Raw genomic sequence first — 24,556 nt, 5'->3', positions numbered from 1 at the left:
GGGCCAGGTGTATAAAAATACGCTCTAAGAAGTGTTTTCCTCCAAAAGTATGGCTATGAAGAAGCAAATGCAACTTAACTTTTTTTTCCCCCATACTTCTTAGTTTTGCCCACCACGCCCTTCGTGAGCACCCCCTTTGCCCTTGTCTCACTAGACAGGCAGCTCCTGGCCACTCTCTGAGGTCCTGATTTTGAAACGAGAAGCGGGCCAATCAGAGCGCGGAGCGCTGTTTGGCGCTGCCATTTGAGCCTGGGCTGGAAGTGAGGGTGGGACGGTCGTGGCTCCAGGGCTGCTGAGACGGTAGAGGCGGAGGCATGAGGAGAGCTGCGTGGCTTCAGTGAGCGCACCGGGATGTACAGGCCGGGGGCCGCAGGCCGGCTGCTGAGGGAGGGCAGGAGCAGCCTGTGAAACGGGGTGACGGCGGCGACCAGCCCGGCGGGGACCGGGACTGGAAAAGGCGCCTGAGCAGCCGGCTGGTCCGGCGGCTGGGCTAGGGCTGGGGGCCCCGGGACTTGAGAGACCAACGCCCGGCTGAGCCTGCCAGGGCGGAAGGGCCAAGGAGAAGGGTCTTTACCGTTGGGAAAGGACGAGGGCGAAGTGAGGTTTGGAGGAAACGGGATCTTAGGAAGTGGCCGGAAGTGGTGAGAAGCTGGTAACAGGCGTCGGACAAGGAACCGAAAGGATCAGGGAGAAAAAAGGGAAGTGTGTGTAAGGAGCTGAAGGGATCAAGTGACGAGAAAGAAGGTCGGTGTAAGTGAGGGAAAGGTGAGGTGTGGTTAGATCAGAGGGAAGTAGGAGAAGGTTTGGTGGAAGTGGATAGAGGACCAAGGGAAAAGCCGTGGAAGTGGCTGGGGCCCGGGGCCGGAACAGTGCCAGACTTGGCCAGAAGGCAGCGGAGCACAGTGCAAACCTGAGAGTGTTTGGAAATTGGAAGACCTGGTGGCGAACGAGGGTCAGGACTCAGATCCTGCCTCGGAGAGTGAGCGACGCGTCCGGGATGTGGGATCGGAGGCTGGTAAGGTTGGCCTTGTTGCAGCAGCTTCGGGCGGTCTATGGCATTAAGGTCAAGGGCGGCCGTGGGCAGTGCGATCGCAGGAGACATGAAACAGCAGCCACGGAAATAGTGGTAAGTTCTGGGGGAAGAGGTTTGGGTTTAAAAAAAAGAAGGGGGGGGCACCCTGTACCATTACTATTATGGTTCATGCTGAAATGTTTATGTGTGGATCCCAAAGAGAATGTGGCGAAACGTGACTAATTCAATCCAGATGGTCGACTACTGAAATTTAAAGAATGACATTGTTGATTCTTTACAGGGATTTTTGATCACTGAGAAAGTTGCAGGGTTTTTCAACCTCACCACGTTGATATTTGGAACTAGAAAATTATCTATTTGATATGAGACTTAGGGGCTGTCCTATGCATTGTAGAATGTCTACCAGCATCTCTGGCTTGTACCCGCTAGATGCCAGTAGCATCTCCCAGTTTTGACAATTAAAAATATCTCCAGATACTGCCAATTTATTTTGAACAAGTACCACGTGGGAAGAGAGACGATCATTACCCACCACCACCACTGTTTTAGAATAAAATTTGTAAAGGGACAAGGAGGATCAATAAATTGTCTAAATGAGTCAATAGATAAGGTGTGAAAGAGTATTAGAAATAGGCTTCAGATAATACCTCCATGTTCACTAATTTGAAAAAAACAAGCTTGCTGCTTGGTAATTTTTGGGTTATAAAGCTGTTTTTTAAAGTGAGTAAGTTGAGATGGCACAATGGGATAATTAAGAAGCTGTTTGATCTGAGGGAGGTCAAAGTAAGGGGATTTTGAATGAAATTTTATTATCTACTGTATCACCAAGAATTTCATTGTGAAAAATAAGTTGAATATAAAGCATGTTATTTTAAATGTATTTGCCTGATTATATGCTATTTTTAAGTATTTAGAGATGAAAGCTAATAAAATTTGGATAGCTCTTAATTTACAGTTTCTGAGAAAATAAGTCCTTGGATAAGAAAGCTACTAACACAGTTAATTTGTATACCTCTTAATTGCTTATACATTCTGGAGAAAAGTTTGTTGTTTGCAGCTTACTGGCAACATACATGTTTATACTTATAAACTAAGAATGATTTCTTCTGACTGAAAAACCGTTTTTTCAAGATTTCAAATATAGTTGGTTTTGTAAGTATATGAAAAAAATTTGAATCTGGATTTTTTCACCGGGGTACCTGGGTGGCTCAGTCGGTTAAACGTCTGTCTTTTTGGCCCAGGTCATGATTCCAGAGTCTTGGGATCCAGCCCCAGGTCCCACTCGCTGCTCAGTGGGGAGCCTGCTTCTCCTCCCCAATCCCTGCTTAGGCTCTTTCACTCTCTCTCTCTCTCAAGTAAATAAATAAAATTTTTTTAAAAAATTCATACCTACTTTTAGAGTCAAATAGACCTGAGTTTGAATCCTGCTTTACTCAACTGTAGATGTAATATGTTGGGCTGTTTAATTTTCCTATGCTTCAGTTTCCTACTCTGTAAAGTGGAAATAATAGTATAATAGTATCTCTCCTTAGGTTGTTTAGGGGATTTAAAAATGGTAAGATCGGGGCGCCTGGGTGGCTCAGTGGGTTAAGACCTCTGCCTTCGGCTGGCATCATGATCCCAGGGTCCTGGGATCGGCCCCCGCGTCGGGTTCTCTGCTCCGCGGGGAGCCTGCTTCCTCCCTCTCTCTCTGCCTGCCTTTCTGCCTACTTGTGATCTCTGTCTGTCAAATAAATAAGTGGAATCCTTAAAAAAAAAAAATTAAAAAAAAATGGTAAGATCTGTAGATAGGACTAGAACAGTACCTGTCACATGCCACTTATTCCACTAATGATAGTTGTTATGGTAATCAGTGGTTAACATCCTAATTGGCAGGCTGGAAATCACAATAGAAACATGCTAATAAAGAAACACAGAAGATCTTTATGTTGTAAGAATGGGAACAGGATAAGTTATATTTGAAAACTAGATTTCTTTGGCTCTTTCGTGTTTGTTAGCTAATAATAGTTTTGAGCTATTAAAGAAAAGTGCTAGAAATCTTTTGAAGATAAAATTGTAAGTGGTATTGCAGTATATAAAATTTTAGAAACATGCTATTCGTTTTATTTTATGAAATTGTTATCGTGAGGCCAATATTAAGAATAATACACTTGACAAAAAAACCCTGAGTTCTAGGTAAGTAAGACCTCTGTAGACTTATAATCAGCTTTAGCATCTGATTTTTGCATTTTGTTTGGGTGCACAGTATCAACAAAATTCTGATTTACCCAAAAATGGGGTTTTCCACATTAGCGTCTTTTTTAATAGCTCACCTAGAAATGGTCATTGTAACAGCAACAAATATTCTTTGAATGGTTACTCTATGTGAGAAACTAATATAAATGCTTTACATCTTTTAATTTATTTAATTTTCTCTACAACTCTTTGACTTAGGACCTATGTGAAGGTACTGAGGCATAAAGAATTAATTTGATCAAGGTCATTCAGCTAATAAGTAGAAGAGCCAGGGTTTAAATCCTGGCAGCCTTGGAACTAGGAACACACTCTTTTAAGCACTACACTGTCTTCTATATTTATCAATTAAAGGGGGCCAGATGCTTGAAAAAGACTAGTAAGATTTTGTTACTCTGTTGAATAATTAACAGTGCTGAATGATTTCTTAACGTAAGTGCTTCAAGCACTTTCATGGAGAGCAGATACATCTAAGCTAAATTAATGTTTATGAGATTGGGTAGACCCACTTATTTAATTTTGTATAAGCAGATATATATAGGCTTGTATTTAAGTACAGTGCAAACTACAACCTTCTTAATCAATGACACATTTTTAAGAAGTTCAGATGCATGCATAAAGATGGTGGCAGGTTCTTTATTAAGAAGTGTGTAACATACACATTTACTCTTGGGATCTCAATGTATTAAATTTGAGTATGAGTAATACACTTGAATATGACTTTTTAAAAATATTTTTCAAAGTAGTTGAAGAAATTGGAATTAAATGTTTGTGGAATCCCTGACTTGGTCAGAACAGTTTGACTAGCAGTTTTCCATAGAGTGTGGAAAAGAAAATCTGGTCTAAAACCCACCTCAAATGTAACTGTAAGAAGTATTCAATGAGTGACAAGAACTACCATTACCAATCAACTTAGCCTTTTGTTCATGTTAGTATTTATAAGGTGACAGAGGAAAGTATAAAGTCAGTGTTCATAAGGTTACTGAAAGAAACATAGTATTTTTAGAAAATGTTAGTGTTTTGGCCAAATTTTGTTTAAGGATTTCCTGACTAAGCACTAACTGGATTGATTTTCCATTATGGGATTGGAAACTGATGGAATGTGTTACGTTGCTTTAGGGCAATGACTTTATTTGTTTATTTTAATTTTAATTTCAGAACAAATAATATGAAGTTGTTACATTAGTTTCAAGTGTAAAGTATAGTGATTCAACAATTCTATACATTACTTTGTGCTTATCATAAGTGTGGTCTTAATCCCCTTCATCTATCTCACCCATCCCCCCACCCACAATGACTTTATCTTGACCATTTTTGTGCTCCCAGTACCTAAAGGAATGTTTAGCATATAGTTGTTACTTTTTATCAAAGTTACTTGTAATATTTTAATTTTCTTAATTATTTTTATTTTTTTAATTTCCTGAGGTTTTTAATTTGCTTAATATTTAATAAGACTTACATTATGCCTAATATTTGTGTTAGAATAACTGAATTTGCCATTTTAGGGTAAAATATTTGGAGTACCTTTTAATGCATTGCCCCATTCTGTTGTACCAGAATATGGACACATTCCAAGGTAAGCTAAGTCTGGGATGAGGAAAAATATTTCAAACCGGTATTTAGGCATTTAAAAATAGTTGAGAGGCACCTGGGTGGCTCAGTCTAAGTGTCTGACCTCTGCTTAAGTCATGATCTCAGGGTCCTGGGATGGAGCCCCACTTTGGGCTCCCTGCTCAGCGGAATAGTCTGCTTGTCTCTCTCCCTCTGCCCCTTTCCCTGCTTGTTCATGCTTGGGCAATCTCTCAAATAAATAAAATCTTTAAAAAAGATAAATAAAAAAAATAAATAACTGATTGACTTAAACTTTTGTTTTGACCTAGCAGTTATCTAAGAGTCTGGTCCTCTCCCCTCCCCCACCACTACCCTCTTTTTCTTTTGTGGGTAAGAGAACATTTAAGCTAAGATTAAATAAAGTATTTCTGAATATAAACTACGTAACACTTGAGCTTTCCTATGTCACTATTTAAAAGTAACCTTTTAGACTAAGTGCATCAGAAATTAGTAGAGAAGTTAACATTTTAAATAGTTTGAGGAAGCATGCAAAGCAACTGTCTGACCTGTTACTAATTCATTTCCCCTCCATCCAAAGTAGGGTTCATTCTGGCTACTTTAGTTCAGTAACCTAAGTTTTTTTTGTTTTTGTTTTTGTTTTTTTTTAATTTGTCAGAGAGAGAGAGGGAGAGAGAGCAAGCACAGGCAGACAGAATGGCAGGCAGAGGCAGAGGGAGAAGCAGGCTCCCCGCCAAGCAAGGAGCCCGATGTGGGACCCCATCCTAGGACGCTGGGATCATGACCTGAGCCGAAGGCAGCTGCTTAACCAACTGAGCCACCCAGGCGTCCCAGTAACCTAAGTTTTTAACTGATGCGTTGTCCAAAAGCATTTATTGAATACCTTGCAACCTTAGAACAGTTTTCTCTCATTCAGCATATAGGTGTTGATTGACAATCTCCATAAGGTAAGCACTTGCTATTTTGCTTTTCAAATGACCTATAAAAGGTTTGTTTATTTAATGATTTTCTACCTTTAGAAGTGCAAAGTCATATCCCCAATCAAGATGACTAAATCTTTGTTGTAATTTCTTTGCCTGCTTTAAACAAACAGACAAAAGTTAAATTCTGTCAGTTACCCCCTGGGACATTCAGCCTTTGTGTAGCAGCACAATGCTATCAGTTGCTTGCTGCTGACATCCATTCTAATTTGTGGTATCAGTTGTTAACTACTAAAGCCAACATTGATGGTTAAAAGTTGTTCAGTACAAAGAAATAGAGCACACACCTCTAAGTATGAGAAGGATCGTAAGGATGAGGCTGTATAGGACTTTTCTGAGAGGCAGTGTTAGAGTGAGAAAAGTACATTGCCTTATTTTGGGGCAAATGTAACAGATGGTAGATATTTAAAGCTATGGAGGTGCCTGGGTGTCTCAGTTGGTTAAGCACCTGCCTTTGGCTCAGATCATGATCCCAGGGTCCTGGGACTGAGCCCCACATTAGGCGCCTGCCTCAGTGGGGAGCCTGCTTCTCCTCCCTTTCCCTCTGCCTGCCACTCCTGCTGCTTATGTGCGCGCGCACACGCTCTCCCCCCCCCCCCCCCCCCCCCCCCCCGGTCAAATAAATAAAATCTTTAAAAAAAGAAGGTCTTAGGGCTTGGGGTCATATTAGCATGAGGAGGTCTGACAGAAAAAGAAAAGCCAGAAACGGAGTTTGAGAAGGGATAGTTGGGGGACAGCAGTAAAAACGGAAATGTCATGAAAAAGAGCTTTTTTCAAGAAAAGCAGGGGGTGGTTAAGTGTGTCAGATGCTGGCAGGACAAGCAAAATGAAGATCATTGATCATGGATTGGTGACCTTAATATCTACTTAAATATCTACATGATATTTAAGATGAGATCTGTTTTGCTGAAGTAATAGGGGTGCGTGTCTGATTGGAGACTGTTGAGGAGAGACTGGGATATGAAGTGAAGGCAGTAAAAAAGACACATCTTATGCTCTGAGTGGAAACAGAAATGAACTAGGATCAAGAAGGATGTTGGATTAAAGCAAGCTTACTGAAATTGTCTCAGAAAAAAGATGAGCTGGACAGGAGAATTTAGGAAGCAAGAAAAACAACTAGAATTAACCTTTATCACAAAGACTGAAGAAATTTGTGACATCAGAACTTCCGAAGGGGGGAATAGTGCTTGGTCTATGTACTTTGATAGAAGAATAAGATTTAGTAAGATGTGTATCCAGCCACCTGAAAAGATTTCTCTCTTTCAGTTTTCTTGTTGATGCTTGCTCATCTTTAGAAGAGCATATTCATACAGAGGGGCTTTTTAGGAAATCAGGATCTGTTATTCGTCTTAGAGCCCTAAAGGTAAGCATATTCTTGAACTATAATTTTTCATTTGTACTACTTTTTTATTTGGTTTTTAGAATTGAAATATTTAAACTATTGCATAAATTATTAACAAATTTAATTTGCAAAGAGCCTTTTTCATGGCAGAAGAAACTTTTTTTCTAAAAAGGAATTAACACAGGATTAAGTGCCCGAGTGGCTCTTTTTTTTCAAGATTGTTTTATTTATTTGACAGAGAGAGCAAACAAGGAAGTACAAATGGAGTTGCAGAGGGAGAGGGAGAGGGAAAAGAAGGCTCCTCACCGAGCAGGGAGCCTGATGTGGGGCATGATCCCAGGACCCAGAATCATGACCTGAGCCAAAGGCAGAAGCTTAACTGACTGAGAGACCGAAGCACCCCAAGTGTCTGACTCTTGATTTTGGCTCAGGTCATGTGTTGTGAGATCCAGCTTTGTGTCCAGCCCCATGCTGGCTCTAGAGCCTGCTAAAGATTCTCTCTCTTCCTCTCCCTTTCCCTGTACCTCCAACCATGCATAAGCACGTGCTTGCTTGCCTGTTCACTCTCTCTCTCTCAAAAAAAGATTCATTATTTATATAATGCTTTTTTTTTTCAGTTTTATTGAGATATAATTGACAAATACCATTTAAGATATACAACTTGATGTTTTAATATATGTATATATTATGAAATAATTGCTACAATCTATATAATGCTTTAAAAGTTTAGAGTACTTTCAAATTTGTGGTCCTTTGTTCCTATAAAGTACTATAGGAAATGAAAAAATGTTTTTTTATTTAGTTTTTAGCCGTCTAAGATGGCATGATGTGTATTAAAACAAGAGTTAAGCAAACTTTATTAAAGCTCTCTAAAGTACACAAAGGGATATCTTATTCGCAGTAAACTCTTAAGCCCTCAAATGCTCAAGATTATTATATTTATTTCAGAATAAACTGGATCATGGTGAAAGGTGCCTGTCTTCTGCACCTCCTTGTGATGTTGCAGGACTTCTTAAGCAGTTTTTTAGAGAATTGCCAGAACCCATCCTTCCAGCTGATTTGCATGAAGCACTTTTCAAAGCTCAACAGTTAGGAACAGAGGAGAAGAATAAAGCTACATTGTTGCTCTCCTGTCTTATGGCTGACCACACAATTGATGTATTAAGATACTTCTTTAACTTTCTCAGGAATGTTTCCCTTAGGTAAGTAAGTAAAAGTCTTAGGAAATGAAAGTTTGTTAATTAGCTAGATTTACCTGTATAGTTAATAACTTAAAATTAAATTTAGAATGGAAATTTTTGTTAAAAATAATTTCCTCACTATAAGAAATATACCCTATGTGCCAAATGATTTGTATTTTCTTAACTGTCTTAAGGTCATCATTATGAATGGCTTGTTGTTGTTGATAGGATTCTTTGTCCACTGAATGACTTCAAATTACGGTGTTTTTGATATATTTGTATCTTGCTTCTCAAATTTGTCCCCTCCCTCTGCTTGCTGTCAGTGAGCCTGCTTGCTCTAGACATTCTTGCAGCCTTTTAATACAATTTTTCTGTATGTGGGTTTGAAAATCAAATATCCATGTTCAATTTGTGTGGAAAAACAATGTAGACAATATAGTTAACATGGTTTTTATGATGTATATTTAAACACACAGAAGCAATTTCTGGTTCTGTAGATGGGTAGATAAAGAATAACTATTTTGACTTGTGTTTGACTGATAAAGTAAGAAGTCTTCAAAGTGTGCTCAAAATGGTATTTTACCTCTGTATGTTTCTCTTTGGCTCATTCTGAGAAAACCTTGTTTCATTTAAGGTCCAGTGAGAATAAGATGGATAGCAGCAATCTTGCAGTAATATTTGCACCAAATCTGCTTCAGACAAGTGAAGGACATGACAAGATGTCTGCTAACACAGAAAAAAAGCTACAATTACAGGCTGCGGTGGTGAAGACTCTCATTGATTATGCATCAGATATTGGTAAGAGGTAATTACATTATAAAGTAACAGGATTAGTTTAAATGAAGGAGATCCCAGATTCCTCCAAGTGAACTGTGAAGACAACTATTAGAAATATATATACTATTTGAACATTTTGGTATATACTCTTTGAACACTTTGAAGGAGAGTAGAGGAAAAATTTTAACTCTGAACATTTTTGTTTAGGGCATGTTCCAGATTTTATCCAAGAAAAGATACCAGCTATGTTGGGTCTTGATGGTCTCTGTGCTACTCCGTCATTAGAAGGCTTTGAAGAAGGTGAATGTGAAACTCCTGGTGATTGTAAAAGAAAGCGAAGACAAAGTGTAGGAGGTAAGTGGCGGTGGCAGTCTCATTTTGTGGAGGTATAGCAATTTGCTTTTCTCTAAAGTGTGTTTAAATGTAATGAAGCACATGCTATGGTGTGTGCCTTCTTAGTTTAGAGCATAGTTGGAAAAACATGACATGTGCATGTGAAAAGCAAAATGACAATACAATCTAATATTAAATGCTAAATCTCTAGCATAAATGTGAAACGTGTTCAAAAGAGAAAAGTTCCCCGGGTTGTGGTGATCAGGGACTCCACAAAGAAGAAACCAAACTTGATACTTCTTGAAAAATCGGTAGAGTCCAGGGGAATTGGGTAGAGCATCAGAATACTTGTATCCTATCGTAGGTAGGAAGGATGCTCTAAAGAAAGATTTGTATAGGGTAGAAATAATCTGTTAGGGTTAGGGGTTTATCCTAAGGATTAGGAGGATATCATGGTGAGCTCAATGTCAAACATTAGAACATGAAGCTAGATATTGGGTATTGATGTTGAAGGTTTATGAGTAGAGGCATTACAGGATTATAATTTTTTCTAAAATTATTTGATTTAAAGAATTGAGATTTGGGAGTAGAGAGAACAGTTAGGCATGAGATCATGATTTGAAATAGTGATGTGAATCATTTAGAAGTATGAACTAACTGATGAAGGAAACATTACCATGGAGGAAAAAAAGACCTAAAGCTCCATCATGATAGAATCAGTTGTAAGATTTCTTACCTCCTTGATCAAGTAGACTGAGGCCATTCTTCCAGTTGTTTTAGGAAATTTCTCATCTTTTGAGTATAAGAACTAATTGTTATTAATTGTTGCATTCTTGTTTAAATCTTGACTTAAATGATTCAGCCTTATGTTTCTTCTTTGCCTCATTTGTAGATTTCTCTATTATCTTCTGTGTTAGTTTTCTAGGGCTACTGTAACAAAGTGGCTTAAAATAACAAAAACTTATTGTCTTACAGTTTGAGAGGCTACAAGCTAAAATCAAGCTGTTGTCTGAGCCATGTTCCCTGCGAAACCTATAGGGGCTAATCTTGCTTTTGCTAGCTTCTGGTGGTGGCTGTTGATTGTTGTCATTCTTTGGTTTGCAGCTTCATCCGATCTCTACGTCTGTTGTCACATGGGTTCCTCGCTGGGTGTCTCTCTGTCCAAGTTTTCATCTTATGGTGACACCAGTTACATTGAATTAGGGCCTATCCTAATGACCTCTTCTTGAGTACATCTACAAAGACCCTAATTTCAAATAAGGTCACATTCACACGTACTTGGGAGTTAGGACTTAAATGTGTATTTTCGGAACACATACTTTCATCCCATAAACTTCCTACTCCAAATGCAGGTATTCTCAGACACAGATCCTCTTTATTGCCTTCTTTTCCTTTGTGATTTTATTCACTCCTAGAGTCTCATTTATAGCATGGAAATAGGTGAATATTGTCTCGCAAATGTCAGTTTCACTTTAGTAACAGCTTACTAGGAAGATATCTTCACTTCTTTTTTTTGGTGATTTAAGCTCTTCACCTGCTTTAAACTGGTTCTTCTTGAATTCCTTCTTTTTGTTAACGGCACCATCATTTTCTAGTCACTCAGGCTTTAAACCGTGGGTGCCTAACTCTTAATGTACCATTTATGTTCATGGTTTTCAGGTTCTGTAAGATGCTGTCTGTGGTATTTTACTGGATCATCTTTACTGTAAGAATCTCCTTATGGATCTTCATGCCTCTTCATTGAATCTGCCCTGCTTATTGCTGTCAAGACTGATGTTCTTAATATGTAATCCCAGCCGTGTATTCACAGTGTTCATCAGAAGCTTCACTGATAAAACTGATACTTATAGCCTGATATTAGAGGTCCCTTCATAGGATTGCTTTAGCATGCCTTTCTACTGTTTCTTCTCTCTGATTTGTGCAGTGTTTACTGTACTTTAGTCCAACTGCATTTTTTATCTTTTTTTAGACACTTTGGGTTTTTTTTACTTATCCTATTTATTGATAGAATGTTTTCACTTCCATCTACCCTTGCTGACCAAATTATATCTAGTTGTCAAAATTCAGTTTAAGTGTTTCGTCAAGCATACTTCACCCCTGCTGTTTTTTTAGTGGGAAAATAATCTCTTTTCTGCACTGGCATTCCATAATATTCTAGACTCTGACAGTTTTTATATGGTTTTATATTTACTCCTCATTCATGACTCTCTTACCTATTATATTTAATGCTCTTTTTGGAGGTAAAGGCCATGTTTTATACATTTTATCCAGCCCAGTGTTTTTTACTTAATGGGTATAAAATACAGAATGAATACATTAAGTCGAGTTATTAATATTTGGCTTAAACCCAGAGGTACTTTATCAAACAGGTTAAGATAGCGCTTGTCAAGCATCATTAAAATGCATTGATTTCATTGGCAATTTGAAATTGTTCAGGAATTCTAGACCATTAGTGTTTACTTTTTGTGTGTTATAGCTAGCTTTTTTTCCCTTTTTTTAATTTAAATTCAATTAGCCAAGATATAGTACATCATTAGTTTCAGATGTGTAGCGTACAGTAATTTATCAGTTATATATAACACCCAGGGCTCATTGCATCACATGCCCTCCTTAATGCCTATAGCCTTTTTTTTCATTTCACTCTGCAGTGCTATAAGCATCCGTGTGATCTGATTGCATTTGCTTTGAAGAATCTTGATTTCTTTTAAATTATAGATAAATATGTAACAAAATTTATCATTTTAACCAGTGTTAAGTGAACAGTTCAGTACTGTTAAGTATATTAACTTTGTTGTGCAACCAAACTCCAGGAACTTTTACTTTTATTTTTGATATTCTGAGACTTACTTAGTCTAGCATAGTTGTATGCTGGGTACGGCAATTTTCAATAATACTTTTGCCCAAGAATCTATAGTATTTCATGGGCAAACTCATAAGTATGAAGGATTTGGTTTATCATACGTTCCTGGTTTTAGCTGTGCTTACCAGTGTGCGTTCTCCTTCATATTGTTATTGTGCTAAATAAGTGTCTTTCATGGTCAGTGGTACGTTGTTGAGCTGATTTGATTAATGTGCTCTTAATGGTCTGATACTTCCTGAAATGTGTATGTCAGGAAACATATTTTTCCATTTCTCTAGAAAGATGGTCTGTACTTGCATGTACTTGTGGCCCATGGTGCAGTCAGGATGGTTTCACATTATGGAGGGAATAGTTTGTTTTTCCATGCTTCTGATTTTGCTGTGCTATTCTAATTGTGTGGTGTCTTTTGCTGTGGCTGCTCAGTTGTTTCTTCTCTCTTCAGCTCTGGCTTACGTTTTTCTTCTTTTCCTCTCCCCATATTAACTTTGTTTGTCTGCTCAGGTGCCATGAAGATTGGCTTTATTAACCATTACCTGCCAGTTAGACCATAGCCTGTTTTGGCTCTTCAAAGGTGTTCAGTCTCCTCTGGTTTGTACCTGTTTCACTTGAAGGTGTAAGATTTCTCAGTAATAAACAAGTGGACTATAGTTGAACTTTATTTTGAGTGATATTTGGTGATTAATCAGGTAAACAGACATATTTAAAGAACTTTTATATTTTATTGTGGCTGAAAATTTGGGGTATATTTTTGCCTGAGACTACTTCTGTTGAAGTCACAGTTTCCATATTACTAAATCCAGTGGGTACTTTTTTATTCCCATATCATTCAGAATCTCTTTGGCCACTTAACTATTTCCTTCCTGATTTATTTATTTATTTATTTATTTACTTTGTTTTTTATAACACTATGCTTTTGTTTCCCTACATTTTTAGCCACCTGTTCTTTTTTTTTTTTTTTTTTTTTTTTTAATTTTTTAAATTTGTTTATGAGACAGAGAGAAAGAGAGTACAAGTAGTGGGAGGGGCAGAGGAAGAAACAGACTCACTGCTAAGCAGGGAGCCTGATGCGGTACCCTGGGATCATGAGCTGAGACAAAGACAGATACTTAACTGACTGAGCCACCCAGGCATCCCTCCACTTGTTCTGATTTTTTGGATTTTCTTTTTCTACCACCTCTTAAATGTTCCATTCTTCTATACTTGACTTTCTTGTTACACTTTGCCCTCTTTCTAAATGACCTCATTCACTTTCTTTCTCTGTCTTTTTTTTTCTTAAAGATTTCACGTATTTGACAGAGAGAGAGAGAGAGAAGGAAAGGAAACACAAGCAGGGGAAGTGGGAGAGGGAGAAGCAGGCTTCCCACTGAGCAGGGAGCCTGATGTGAGGTTTGATCCTAGGACCCTGGGATCAGAACCTGAGCCAAAGGCAGACGCTTAAAGACTGAGACACCCAGTTTTTTAAAAAACTATCATTGCTGGGCTGATGACTACCAAATCTACTTCTGTATTCCTGATCTTTCCACAACTTGATTTCATATCCATTTCAGTCAGTGTTCCATAGACATAGCTAATTTTTCCTTGCATAATTTCCTTTTCTTTGGGTCACATCATTGTCTACTCAGTCATGAAAATCAGCATTCTAGATATTCTTATCTATTCTTTTCTCATTCCCACATCTCACTGATCACTAAGTCTTGTCACTTTGCGCTCTGAAATACCTTTATTTCCATCTGCATTTGCACTCTTCCTGCCTTATTTAGATCTTCCTCTTTTGCTTGGCTAATTGCCACTCTTTAGATCTCAAATATCACTTCCTCACTAGCACCTTCTCTAATTACCCATTGTAAAGCTTATTAAATTTATACTTCAGACTATGGATCTCATTTGTCATTATATTTTTATTTCCTTGGTATTTAAAAAATTGTTTTTCTGTTAGAATAAGTTTTATGAAAACGAAGACCATGTGTCATTTGACATGTGCTTGACACATAGTAGGTACAAAATAAATATTTGTTGAATGACTAAATAACATACTTAGAAGAACCTTCATAAGGTTTGCTAATCCTCTATCATACTGCTGCCAGTTATTTTTTCAAAAATGCAGATTAGACCATTTTGTCCCCCTTTTGCCTTTGGAGAAGTTCAAGTTCTTCAAAATGACAACAGGCCTTTTTCTGTCTAATGCACAAGACTTATCTCTTACCATACCATGGCTCTCTGTTTGCTCTAGCAGTATCAAACTACTGGTTTCTAGTATACATAAATCCTGTTTTTTCACCTACATGCTTTTGCATATGCTATTCCCCTTGCCCAGTGTTACCTTCCTACTGAATGAATACCTCCTGATCCTTCAGAACACTGTCCAGGTTTTGCTTCCCCTTCCAAGCTTTCTCTCTTGCTGCCATTTCTTCTCTTCCTCAACAAGTAATGATTTTCTCTACCATTCTCTTTCTGTACATTATACACATTTGTTTTACACACATTCTATATTGTATGTCTTTTTTTTTCTGAGCAAGAGAGAAAGGCATATAAGTAGGGAATGTAATCAAAATATATCTTAGTTTTTTCCAATTTTGAAATAATTACTTCTACATAACCTTAAGTGACTTTAAAATGTATAAACTGACATAAACTTAGATGCTGGAAAGTCACAAATATCATATGAATTATTGGTGAAAGGTAAATGTGAAATTATAATTGATTATAGGGTTATATGTGCTTTGCATTTCAGATTTTGTTAGTGGAGCATTAAATAAACTTAAATCTAACAGAACACCCTCTGTTACACCTCAACAGGAAAAAATTGGTAGGTATTATGTATTTTTAATTTTAAGTGAAAATTTCTGTGTATTATACAAAAAGTAACCATTACCTAACTTACTTTGGTTACATCAAATCCAAATCTTATTTTCAATGGAGATACTGTAGTATAATTGTGTTGTGACATTGCTAATTACATTGTATATAATGAACCCAAAATTGTAGGTAAGAATTTTTTAGTCTGTTGTTACATCTTTAGTCTTTCAAATCATGCTTTTCTGTTGAACATAAGTTGGATGCTGTTGAATATGTGAAAATAATTCAAATCTCATTTTTGTTTTAGAACCAGAAGTTTATTAGTGTATATTCCCATTTTTATCTTGGTTTGCTTGTGGCTGAAAGTAGTCAGCCCAATAACAGAATAACAGATAATATGATCATTTGTTTTGTTTTTCAGATTGAAGAAATTATGTGGTTAATACTCAGTTATGATGAAAAGCAAAACTATTATGTAGATCAGTTTGAGCTCCTTGATTATGATTTTATTCCATATATTAATGTTCTTTAATGTGGATTATATGCATCTTTCAGTCTATTTGGTTTAAGTTACTATTAATCTTGCCTCTTTGTGCCTTTCCTATTATCATTTTAAATAATTGGATGGTATTAATTTAGTTATAACATATATTTGATAACGTAAACATATTCCCTCATTCTTTGGTTAGCTCTAAGTAATAGCTTTATAAGAAGAAATTATATAAAGCTTTTTTTTCCCCACAGAGTTAATAAAATAAAATAATTTTTTTTTTCAGCCCAGGTATCCATCTCACCCACGATTCTTACACCAAATGCTAAACGTAAACTGCCAGTGGATTCCTCTCATGGTTTCTCAAGTAAAAAGAGGAAGTCCATCAAGCACAATTTTAACTTTGAGTTGTTGCCAACTAACCTCTTCAGTAGCAGTTCTACACCAGTATCAGGTAGCAAATAGAATTTATATTACTGAGTTGTAAACGTTAACATGAATGCATATTTTGAGAAAAGTGCTATTTCATATTAATGTCACCCCTTTTAGGAGCTATGGCTTTATTCTGTTTATCAAATCTCTTAATTTTTATAAAGTCCCTTAACTTTTAAAATAGACACTAAGTCTGTATAGTAAGTGTGTGTGTGTGTGTATGTTGACTGACCATGCCTATTGAAAGTTATGATATGAATAACTTAGAATGAGAGTTTGGGTTTCTGTGTATAGCAGTGGTGCTCAGGTTTTAGATGATGGGATATCCTGAATTCTATTGTAGTTACTTCCTGATCTATAGCTATGCTTGTATTGCTGTCTCCTGTTGAGGTTGTCAAAAAGTTTGATTTTCCAGTCCACGGAGTTGTGGGGTACCGCCATTGGAGGAACCATGGTGTAGTTGGCCGGCGGGGGGGGGGCATATTTTTTTTAGTTTTATACTCAAGTAAATTTTATAAAAGCTCTAATAATTTGGTATACGCTGTTCCTTATGATATAGTTTCCAGATTCTTTGCCATCTCAGCCATTTTCTTCCAAATGACCTATAAGTTCCTAACGTGGCCAACCAGAGCCTCCAGAGAAAAATGTAATTTTGCTAATTTGACTATCAGATTTTTGTTAGTATGGTCTTAGATTGAGTTGGCTCCTTTAGAATACAAGTTGGCTTATGATCCATTTTACAAGTTAATGTTATGATCAACCCAAAATGAAATGAAATCCTAACTAAGCCCAGAGTCCTCTATCTCCTATTTGTCTCATATGTCATCAAAAAGTGAGTGATCTCTAATTCTTTTAGGTTTTTATTGATTTCAGACAATGTTGAGAGTTTTCCTCTAAATTTGCTGGCTAAGTTAGGAGATCTTTCCAGAAGCCTCCCTTTGGTTTCTGTCATCCAGGAAGTTTAGATTTTCCTTGTTTGTTTTATTAGAAAGTTGAACAGAATAGCAACTTGCTTTTTATGGTCCTTCACATGTTCTCTGTGTATAGTTTGTTAAAATGTAATGATAAGAACTCTGAAGTTTTGTCTGTATTTCTTTCAGTATTCAGAGGTTGGAGAATTAAATTCTATTTATTTATTTATTTATTTTGAGAATTAAATTCTTTTAAACTAACTTAGTGTTTCCTCTCTCTCTTATTTTAGAGAGAGAAAGAGTAGTAGCAGAGGGAGAAGGAGAGAAAGAATCTCAAGCAGATTCAGTGTAGAGCCCGAGACTAGGCTTAACCTCAGTTACCCTGAGTTCATGACCTGAGCTGAAATCAAGAGTGAGGCTTAACCAGTTGAGCCATCCAGGTGCCCCAACTTAGTGTTTTATTAATTATTAAAGTATTTTCCACTTTGGAGGACTGTTTCCAGATGGCCAATATGAATTATAATTCTATCTGTCTTTGCATTGGAATATTTGCTCCAAGAAATGAACCTCTTGGTTCCTTCTCTCCAAGCTCCCAAAAAGTAGTTTAAACATTCTTGTGTTACTGGAACATTAGTATAAGCCTGCTTAATCAATGATATTTTTTAAATTAAAAATTAATTAAATTTAATTATTAAATAATCTATTATTTTAATTCACCATTTTTCTTTCTTCTTCCTTTTTTTTTTTTTAAAGATTTATTTATTTGAGAGAGGAAGTATGAGCAGGACGGAGAGAAGAACAAGCAGACTCTCCTCTGAGTGTGGAGCCTGTTGCATGGCTCCACCTTAGGACCCTGAGATCATGTCCTGGGCCGAAGTTAGATGCTTAACTAACTGACTGAGCTACCCGGGCACCCTGAAAGATTCAGTTTCAAAATTTGTCTAATCTGACGCTCCCTGGTGGTCTAGTGGTTAGGATTCGGCGCTCTCAAAATTTGTCTAATCTAATTACAATAATTATATTTTAATAACTTAGGGAGCAATAACATATAAGTGTTTATTACCAAGCACTATGTTTATATTACTGAGAAAAATAATAATGTAGTTTACATTTACTAATACTTTTTTTTTAAAGATTTTATTTATTTATTTGACAGACAGAGATCACAAGCAGGCAGAGAGGCAGGCAGAGAGAGAGAGGAAGGGAAGCAGGCTCCCTGTTGAGCAGAGAGCCCGACTCAGGGCTCGATCCCAGGACCCTAGGATCATTACCTGAGCTGAAGGCAGAGGCTTTAATCTACTGAGCCACCCAGGCGCCCCTACAGTCCATTGTTAAATGAGGTTAAAGCAAAACTTTAATATAAAGGTCATGTTTAGTCTGACACTTAATTGGCAACTAAAGTGTAAGAAACTGATTTTTTTTTTTTTTTTTTTTTTTAAGTTGAATTGGGTTTATTTGGCTTCTGAAGTTTCTACCCGGAAATATGTGATTTTGTTGTTGCATAGGGTTGGAAATTAAGCCTTCTAATTGCTATTAATATTTTATACTTTAAAAGGGAAGTATAGGTGGTACATTTCATGTGGTTCTATTTTTATAGTTCCCTTTGATACAAGCCCAGAAGGATCATCTCAGAGTTCACTCTCTCCCATTGCCATCAGTGGAAACCACTTGATCAGTTCAGGTGTACTAAGGCGAAGTAAGAGGATTGCAAGCAAAAAGGTTTGCAGGTAATAAATCCAGGACATTTCGTTTCATTGGATAAACATTTGGTGTATATAGTTAATAAAATATTTTGTTTTTCTGCTGAGAATCATATTTGAGTCACAATTTTTAAAAATTCCCTCTGCCTTTATTGTCTTATCAGTCAGACTGCCCTTTATATATCCTCCAGAGAATGATTTCTAATTTGAGGCTACTTTGCTTGCTTAAAAAATTCTATTGTATGTTGATATGTGATTTTTAAATTTCCTTTTATTTAAAGGCTAGTCTATTCTTTTTTTTAAAGGACTTATTTATTTGAGGGGGAGGGGCAGAGTAAGAGGGAGAAAGAGAATCTTTAAGCAGACGCCCCGCTGAGTGTGGAGCCAGCCAAGGCGCTCAGTCCCAGGACCCTGAGATCATGACCTAAGCCAAAATCAAAAGTCAGACTCTCAACTGACTGAGCCAATCTAGGCACCCTAATGCTAGTCTATTCTAATGATTCTGGTTTATAAGTAATGAAGTAACTCTTGTGATAAACAGGAGAGGCCATTTATTATACAAATATAGTACGTTCATATATGGTATCTTAAAACTTAACTGATTTTAGAAAACTATTACTCTGTTTAATTACTAACAATATAATTTGCTCTGGACTTTCAAATTGCATTTTGTAAGAATGCCTCCAGTTTTTATACAAAGTTTTTTTTTTTAATGCTGACATTTTTATTTATTTTATTTTTTTAAAGATTTTATTTATTTATTTGACAGAGATCACAAGTAGGCAGAGAGAGAGGAGGAAGCAGGCTCCCTGCTGAGCAGAGAGCCTGATGCGGGGCTTGATCCCAGGACCCTGGGATCATGACCTGAGCCGAAGGCAGAGGCTTTAATCCACTGAGCCACCCAGGCGCCCCAATGCTGACATTTTTAATCCCATGCTTTTTTAGAGTGGAATCAGGAAAAGCAGGCTGCTTCTCTCCTAAGATCAGTCGTAAAGAAAAGGTCCGAAGATCTCTTCGTTTGAAATTTAGTCTGGGGAAAAGTAGCAAAGACATGGTAAGTGTCTTTCACCATTTCATTGATGTTCATATTAGCATAAAGCTGTAGACTGGATGGTAAAAGACACTCTCAACCCTGCCTCTCTAGCTACTGTCCCGTTCTCTACTCCCCTTTATACCACACTCTTACACATGAATTAATATCTACTATTCCCTCCTTTTCTGTTCTGCTTAAATTCCAATGAGGCTTTCAACCCCAACACTCAATACAGCTGCTCTCAAGATCACCCAGAATTTCAGTGGTGCTCAAAGCAGTTGACAAATAACAGTCCTTGTTAGACTTGACTTGTCAACAGCATTTGACCTGGCTAGTCACTTGCTCCTCTTTGTTATACTTTCCTTCCCTACTTCAGGGCACTTTACTCATGATTTTCTTCCTTCACTGGTTACTTTTCTGACTTCTTTACATTGTGGTGCCCAAAGCTTTGTCCTTGGATTTATCTTTTCTGTTTCTACTCATCCAAGGTGCTCATTTGCTTTAAACATCATATTGTTACTTAAGACTTCGAGCTTCTATCTCTCTAGCCCAAAATGCTTTCCTGAACAACTTGACTATTTCTTAACAACTGTCTACTTCACTTCTCTACTTGATGGCCATCCAATAGATAGCTCAGGTGTAACCTGTCCCAAATAGAGCTCTCAAGGTGTATTTCTTCACTGCTGCTAATTCTCCACCCTTCCCCCTCTCTGCCAACCACATCCCCACCTGCAGTCTTCACTATCTCTGCTATGGCAACTCATTCTTCTAGTCATTTAGGCCAAAATACATATAGACGTTCTTGACTCCTCACTTTCTCACACCATCCTGTGTAAACCATTAGGGAATCTTATGTCTCCTCTGCTTTTAGAGTATATCCAGACTGACCAATTCTCATTGGTACTACATTTCTAATGTTCTATAAATTCTGGCCTCTCCAACTTGGATTACTGCAATAAGTTCCTACTAGTAGGTCTCCCTGCATCTACCTTGCTGCAATACTACAGCCAAAATGATCCTTTTAAATTCCTTTTAGATCCTTGTCACTGTTCTGCTCAGAATCTTCCAGTGACTCCTCATTTCACTCTGAAAAAAAGATAAAATTCTTATGTTTCCATGTACCTTTCCACAGGACTGGAACCAGCCTGCCTCTTTCTGAGCCCTCTTCTCACCCACTCCCTCTTGCTCACTCAGCTTCTTGCCTCCTTGCTGTTTGTCAAATGTGCCAGACCTGTTTTTAGTCTTGGACACTGACCTGGCCTTTATTCTCTCTGGGGTAATGTTCTTTCCCCTTTCATCTTCATGACTTTCTCACATTTTTCTTTACTCACAAATCACCTTCTGATCACTCTATTTAAAATGACACCCCACCATACCCGTCTTACTCGGCTCTACTTTTCTCCATAACATTTCTCACCTTGTATATTGTAAAATATATAATATAATTTACCATTTTTCTTGTCCTGCTCAAATCTCCTCATCTAAAATGTAAATTCTGAGGGTAAGATTTTGGTCTGTTTGTTTTGTTTTGTTCACTCACTGTTGTGAGCAGGTCCTAGCGCAGAGTCATCACAAAAGAAATTATTTTAGTTAATATGCGAGGCTGTTTTTATTTTAGATCATAAAATAGCAAGTAATAGCCAAGACAAATGCTTACAGTTTTTGTCAACATGCATGCAAGTATATTTGTGTTTGGTATGAAATTGTTTAATTTTATTTACCTTTTTTAATCAGCTGTAGAGGATTTTGATAACTATAAAAATTTACTTTGTCTTATATTTGAATTAACTAGATTTATTTCTTAACCAAAACATTTTCAATTTTTCTTTTCTGTACAGAATGGGTGTTCTGGGGTTGATAGACGTGAAAATGTTGGTCGACGACTTGCAAATCAACAAAGTTTAAAAAATAGGATTGAGTCTGTAAAAACAGGTCTGCTTTTTAGCCCAGATATTGATGAAAGATTAACAAAGAAAGGTACAGTTACATGATATTTTTAATTTTACTCAAAAAGCCTACTCTCATTGCTTTTCTGAAAAAGTTTTTCTTGGCTTTCTTGAGATATAATTAGATATAATTACATATAAGCTTCAGTTATTTTATCATAAAATATCTTCTTTTACTGTTCTAGAAATTTAAAATTCATGTTTGAATAGGGAAAATAATTGAATTGGCATTGTATTTTTGTCTGAACAGTTGGAAGATGCTTATAAATATAAGTACAAAACTGACCTTTTTATTTAAAAAAATATTTCTTTTAACAAATCCTTAATTTATTGAAATTTAATGCTCAGTACCTTTATCTGCTATGTATTTGAATAGTATTTCAAATATGTTTCAAATATAAATGATTAAAAAGACTGAACTACTTTATTTTAGGTTCAAAAAAGATCAGTAAGTCTGAGGAAAACTTATTAACTCCAGAGCGTCTAGATGGAACAAGTTACCGGATGTCTTGGACGGGACCTAGTAATTCCAGCTTTCAAGAAATAGCTGCAAGTGAAGGTTCTCCAATCAAGGGAAATGTTGAGGTGGAAAGCTCTTCTTTGGAGCCTGATACTACGGTTGAAAAGTCCCCTCTTAGTTCATATGGACTCACCCCTTCTAGCGTACATGATAAGCATAATAATGACAAAACTGGAAGCTCTTTTAGTGGGGATGAAAATAACTTGACCACAGAGACTTTGGTGAAAATTCAGAAAGCATTTTCTGAATCCGGAAGTAATCTTCATGCATTGATAAATCACAGGCAGTCATCAGTAACTAATGTGGGGAAAGTGAAGCTAAATGAAACATCTTCTATAGAATATAGCCCAGAGAAAAATCTATTTGAAACTAATGATTTGACTGTGATAGAATCAAATGAACATGAGACTAAAACAGATGAAAATAGTTTTTCAGAACAAGACAGCTCACTACATCAAACTCAAAAATTGGATAGAGAAGCAACTATAACATTTTACTCAAGTCATACGAAGATTGAACATGAGAAAAGCATCCATTCGAATATACTTAGAGATCATTCACTTAAGCCAGAATTGCCTAGTGATGAACACATAAAGAATCAGCAGCCCACAAGGGACAAGCTGAATGCTCTGTTAAAGGAGAATGAGAATGAGAATATGACTGGAGAGAACTTGCTGAAATGTACAGCTTCTAGGGAGGATCCAGCTGACACCTCTTCCTCAGAGCAGATTACATGTAATAGAACAAACTTGCCAAAACCGAGGCCTGTGAGAATTGTTCGACAGCCGTCACTGGTGGAAACCTGCCATACAGCCAGCTCTGAGAGCTTACAAATGGCAGAGCACGGGAGGGTGTCAGACCACATACAGTGGTTTAATAAGCTTTCTCTCAATGAAACAAACAGAACCAAAGTTCGCTCGCCTCTTAAGTTTCAGCGTACACCTGTCCGTCAGTCTGTCAGAAGGATTAACTCCTTATTGGAGTACAGCAGACAACCTGCAAGGCAGAAATTGGCAAGTCTTGGTGATGCGGCTTCTCCTCTGGTTAAATCCGTAAGCTGTGACAGTGCTCTTTCCTCTGGTCTAGAAAGTACATCAAAGGATTCCTTGATTTCATGTACCAAGTCAGGTCCTAAGGAATTGAAGTTTATAGCATGTGAACAGCCAAATAGTGATGCAATTTCAAAATCAGGCATGGAGTTAACTTACAAGTCTTTCTCAAGGATGAAGAGGCACCCAGACTCCAAGAATGCTTCTCTTGGGTCTACCAGAGTTTGTAAACAGGAAGTAGTATCCGATGGCCAAATTAAGATTCCTTTGGATGACCTGACAAATCATGACATATTAAAATCTGTTGTAAATAATAATACAGGCTCTTCTCCTGGGATAAATAACAGGGTCCTTAGGAAACCATCAGAAAAAGAAAGGGTCTGGTATAAAGGTTCTCCAAAAAATCCTATTGGCAAAGGTCAGCTACTACCAACGAGTAAACCGGTAGACTTGTAATTGACAGATGTTAATACTTGTTGCTGTAAATAAAATTAGAGGGTGGTGATAGGACTGGCGGAATAATCTGCATGTTAGTTTGTTAGCTCAGGAAGATTAAGTGATTTTAATTTCACTTAACAAGCAACTTGAATTCTTATGCTTGTATAAATGACTTGTTTTTCTTAATTATGGCAGTATTTAAACTTGTGATCTCTTAAAGCAGAAGTTATACTTTACTTTTTGAAAGAAATTGTTGGCTGGGTTTGTGAGAAATTAATTTTTGAAAATTGTATGGATTTTGTATTACGTGTGATAGAAAAAGTGGAACGAGTTGTCTATTTCCCGTTATTCCTCCTAAGTCAGAGAAGGTTTCTACAAGAAATTTCTAACATAAAGGCAAAAGATAAGCCTTACAAATCTTGTTTCTTAAATTACATTGATATTTATGGTTTTTGCCAAAATCCCTAAAAATTAACTTCCTTCAATAGCCTCTTAATCTTGTACTCCTATGTGGGGCAGAATAATTAGGTTTATATTGTCTGTAGTTGTGTACCGTGTGTTCACTTGGACTAAGAATAACGGCTAAAGCAGAATAATGACCCAAGTATGCTCTTATAGAATGATGCTGCAGAAATAATTGATGACTTTTGAGCCATACCATGTTTTTAAAGTTAATTTGCACAAATACATTCGCTGTTTTGTCTGATAGAGAATTTAAAATTATTGAAGGAGGAATAATTAAGCTTGGAAATTTTTAATCAAGGTGATTTCTTATATGCACACACTTGATTTTATAATTTAAAATAGTTGATGTACCTCTGTATATTTAACTTGGATTCTTAACTTTTGATTCTTATAAAAGCCTATGATGGTTTTGTCTGGTGTGTAAATGTTATTTATTTAGCATAGACATTAAAGGTAACCTTCTGGAAAA

The 24,556-nt window shown here is 37.0% G+C and overlaps 1 protein-coding gene across 1 annotated transcript; it reads left to right on the top strand.

Moving 5' to 3' along the window:
* Nucleotides 1-248: 248 nt before the first annotated feature.
* ARHGAP11A (Rho GTPase activating protein 11A) lies at nucleotides 249-24,556 on the top strand. Its single transcript, XM_047737463.1, has 12 exons — nucleotides 249-1,126; nucleotides 4,771-4,841; nucleotides 7,081-7,177; nucleotides 8,105-8,358; nucleotides 8,972-9,135; nucleotides 9,322-9,468; nucleotides 15,039-15,113; nucleotides 15,880-16,047; nucleotides 18,534-18,663; nucleotides 19,582-19,690; nucleotides 21,508-21,646; nucleotides 22,049-24,556. Exons 1-12 carry the CDS (start codon nucleotides 998-1,000, stop codon nucleotides 23,638-23,640), a joined length of 3,075 nt encoding a protein of 1,024 aa, XP_047593419.1. The 5' UTR covers nucleotides 249-997; the 3' UTR covers nucleotides 23,641-24,556.

This window comes from Lutra lutra, chromosome 7 (assembly GCF_902655055.1).
Source record: "Lutra lutra chromosome 7, mLutLut1.2, whole genome shotgun sequence".
NCBI classification, from domain to species: Eukaryota; Metazoa; Chordata; class Mammalia; order Carnivora; family Mustelidae; genus Lutra; species Lutra lutra.
This window is presented reverse-complemented; position numbering and strand designations above follow the sequence as displayed.

Bases quoted from the DNA above. Each gene is read 5' to 3' on its own strand.
- ARHGAP11A (XM_047737463.1), top strand. From the start codon at position 998: ATGTGGGATCGGAGGCTGGTAAGGTTGGCCTTGTTGCAGCAGCTTCGG. The intron at 15,114-15,879 runs GTAGGTATTATG...TTTTTTTTTCAG, and splicing joins ACCTCAACAGGAAAAAATTG to CCCAGGTATCCATCTCACCC. The intron at 19,691-21,507 runs GTAAGTGTCTTT...TTTTCTGTACAG, and splicing joins GGAAAAGTAGCAAAGACATG to AATGGGTGTTCTGGGGTTGA.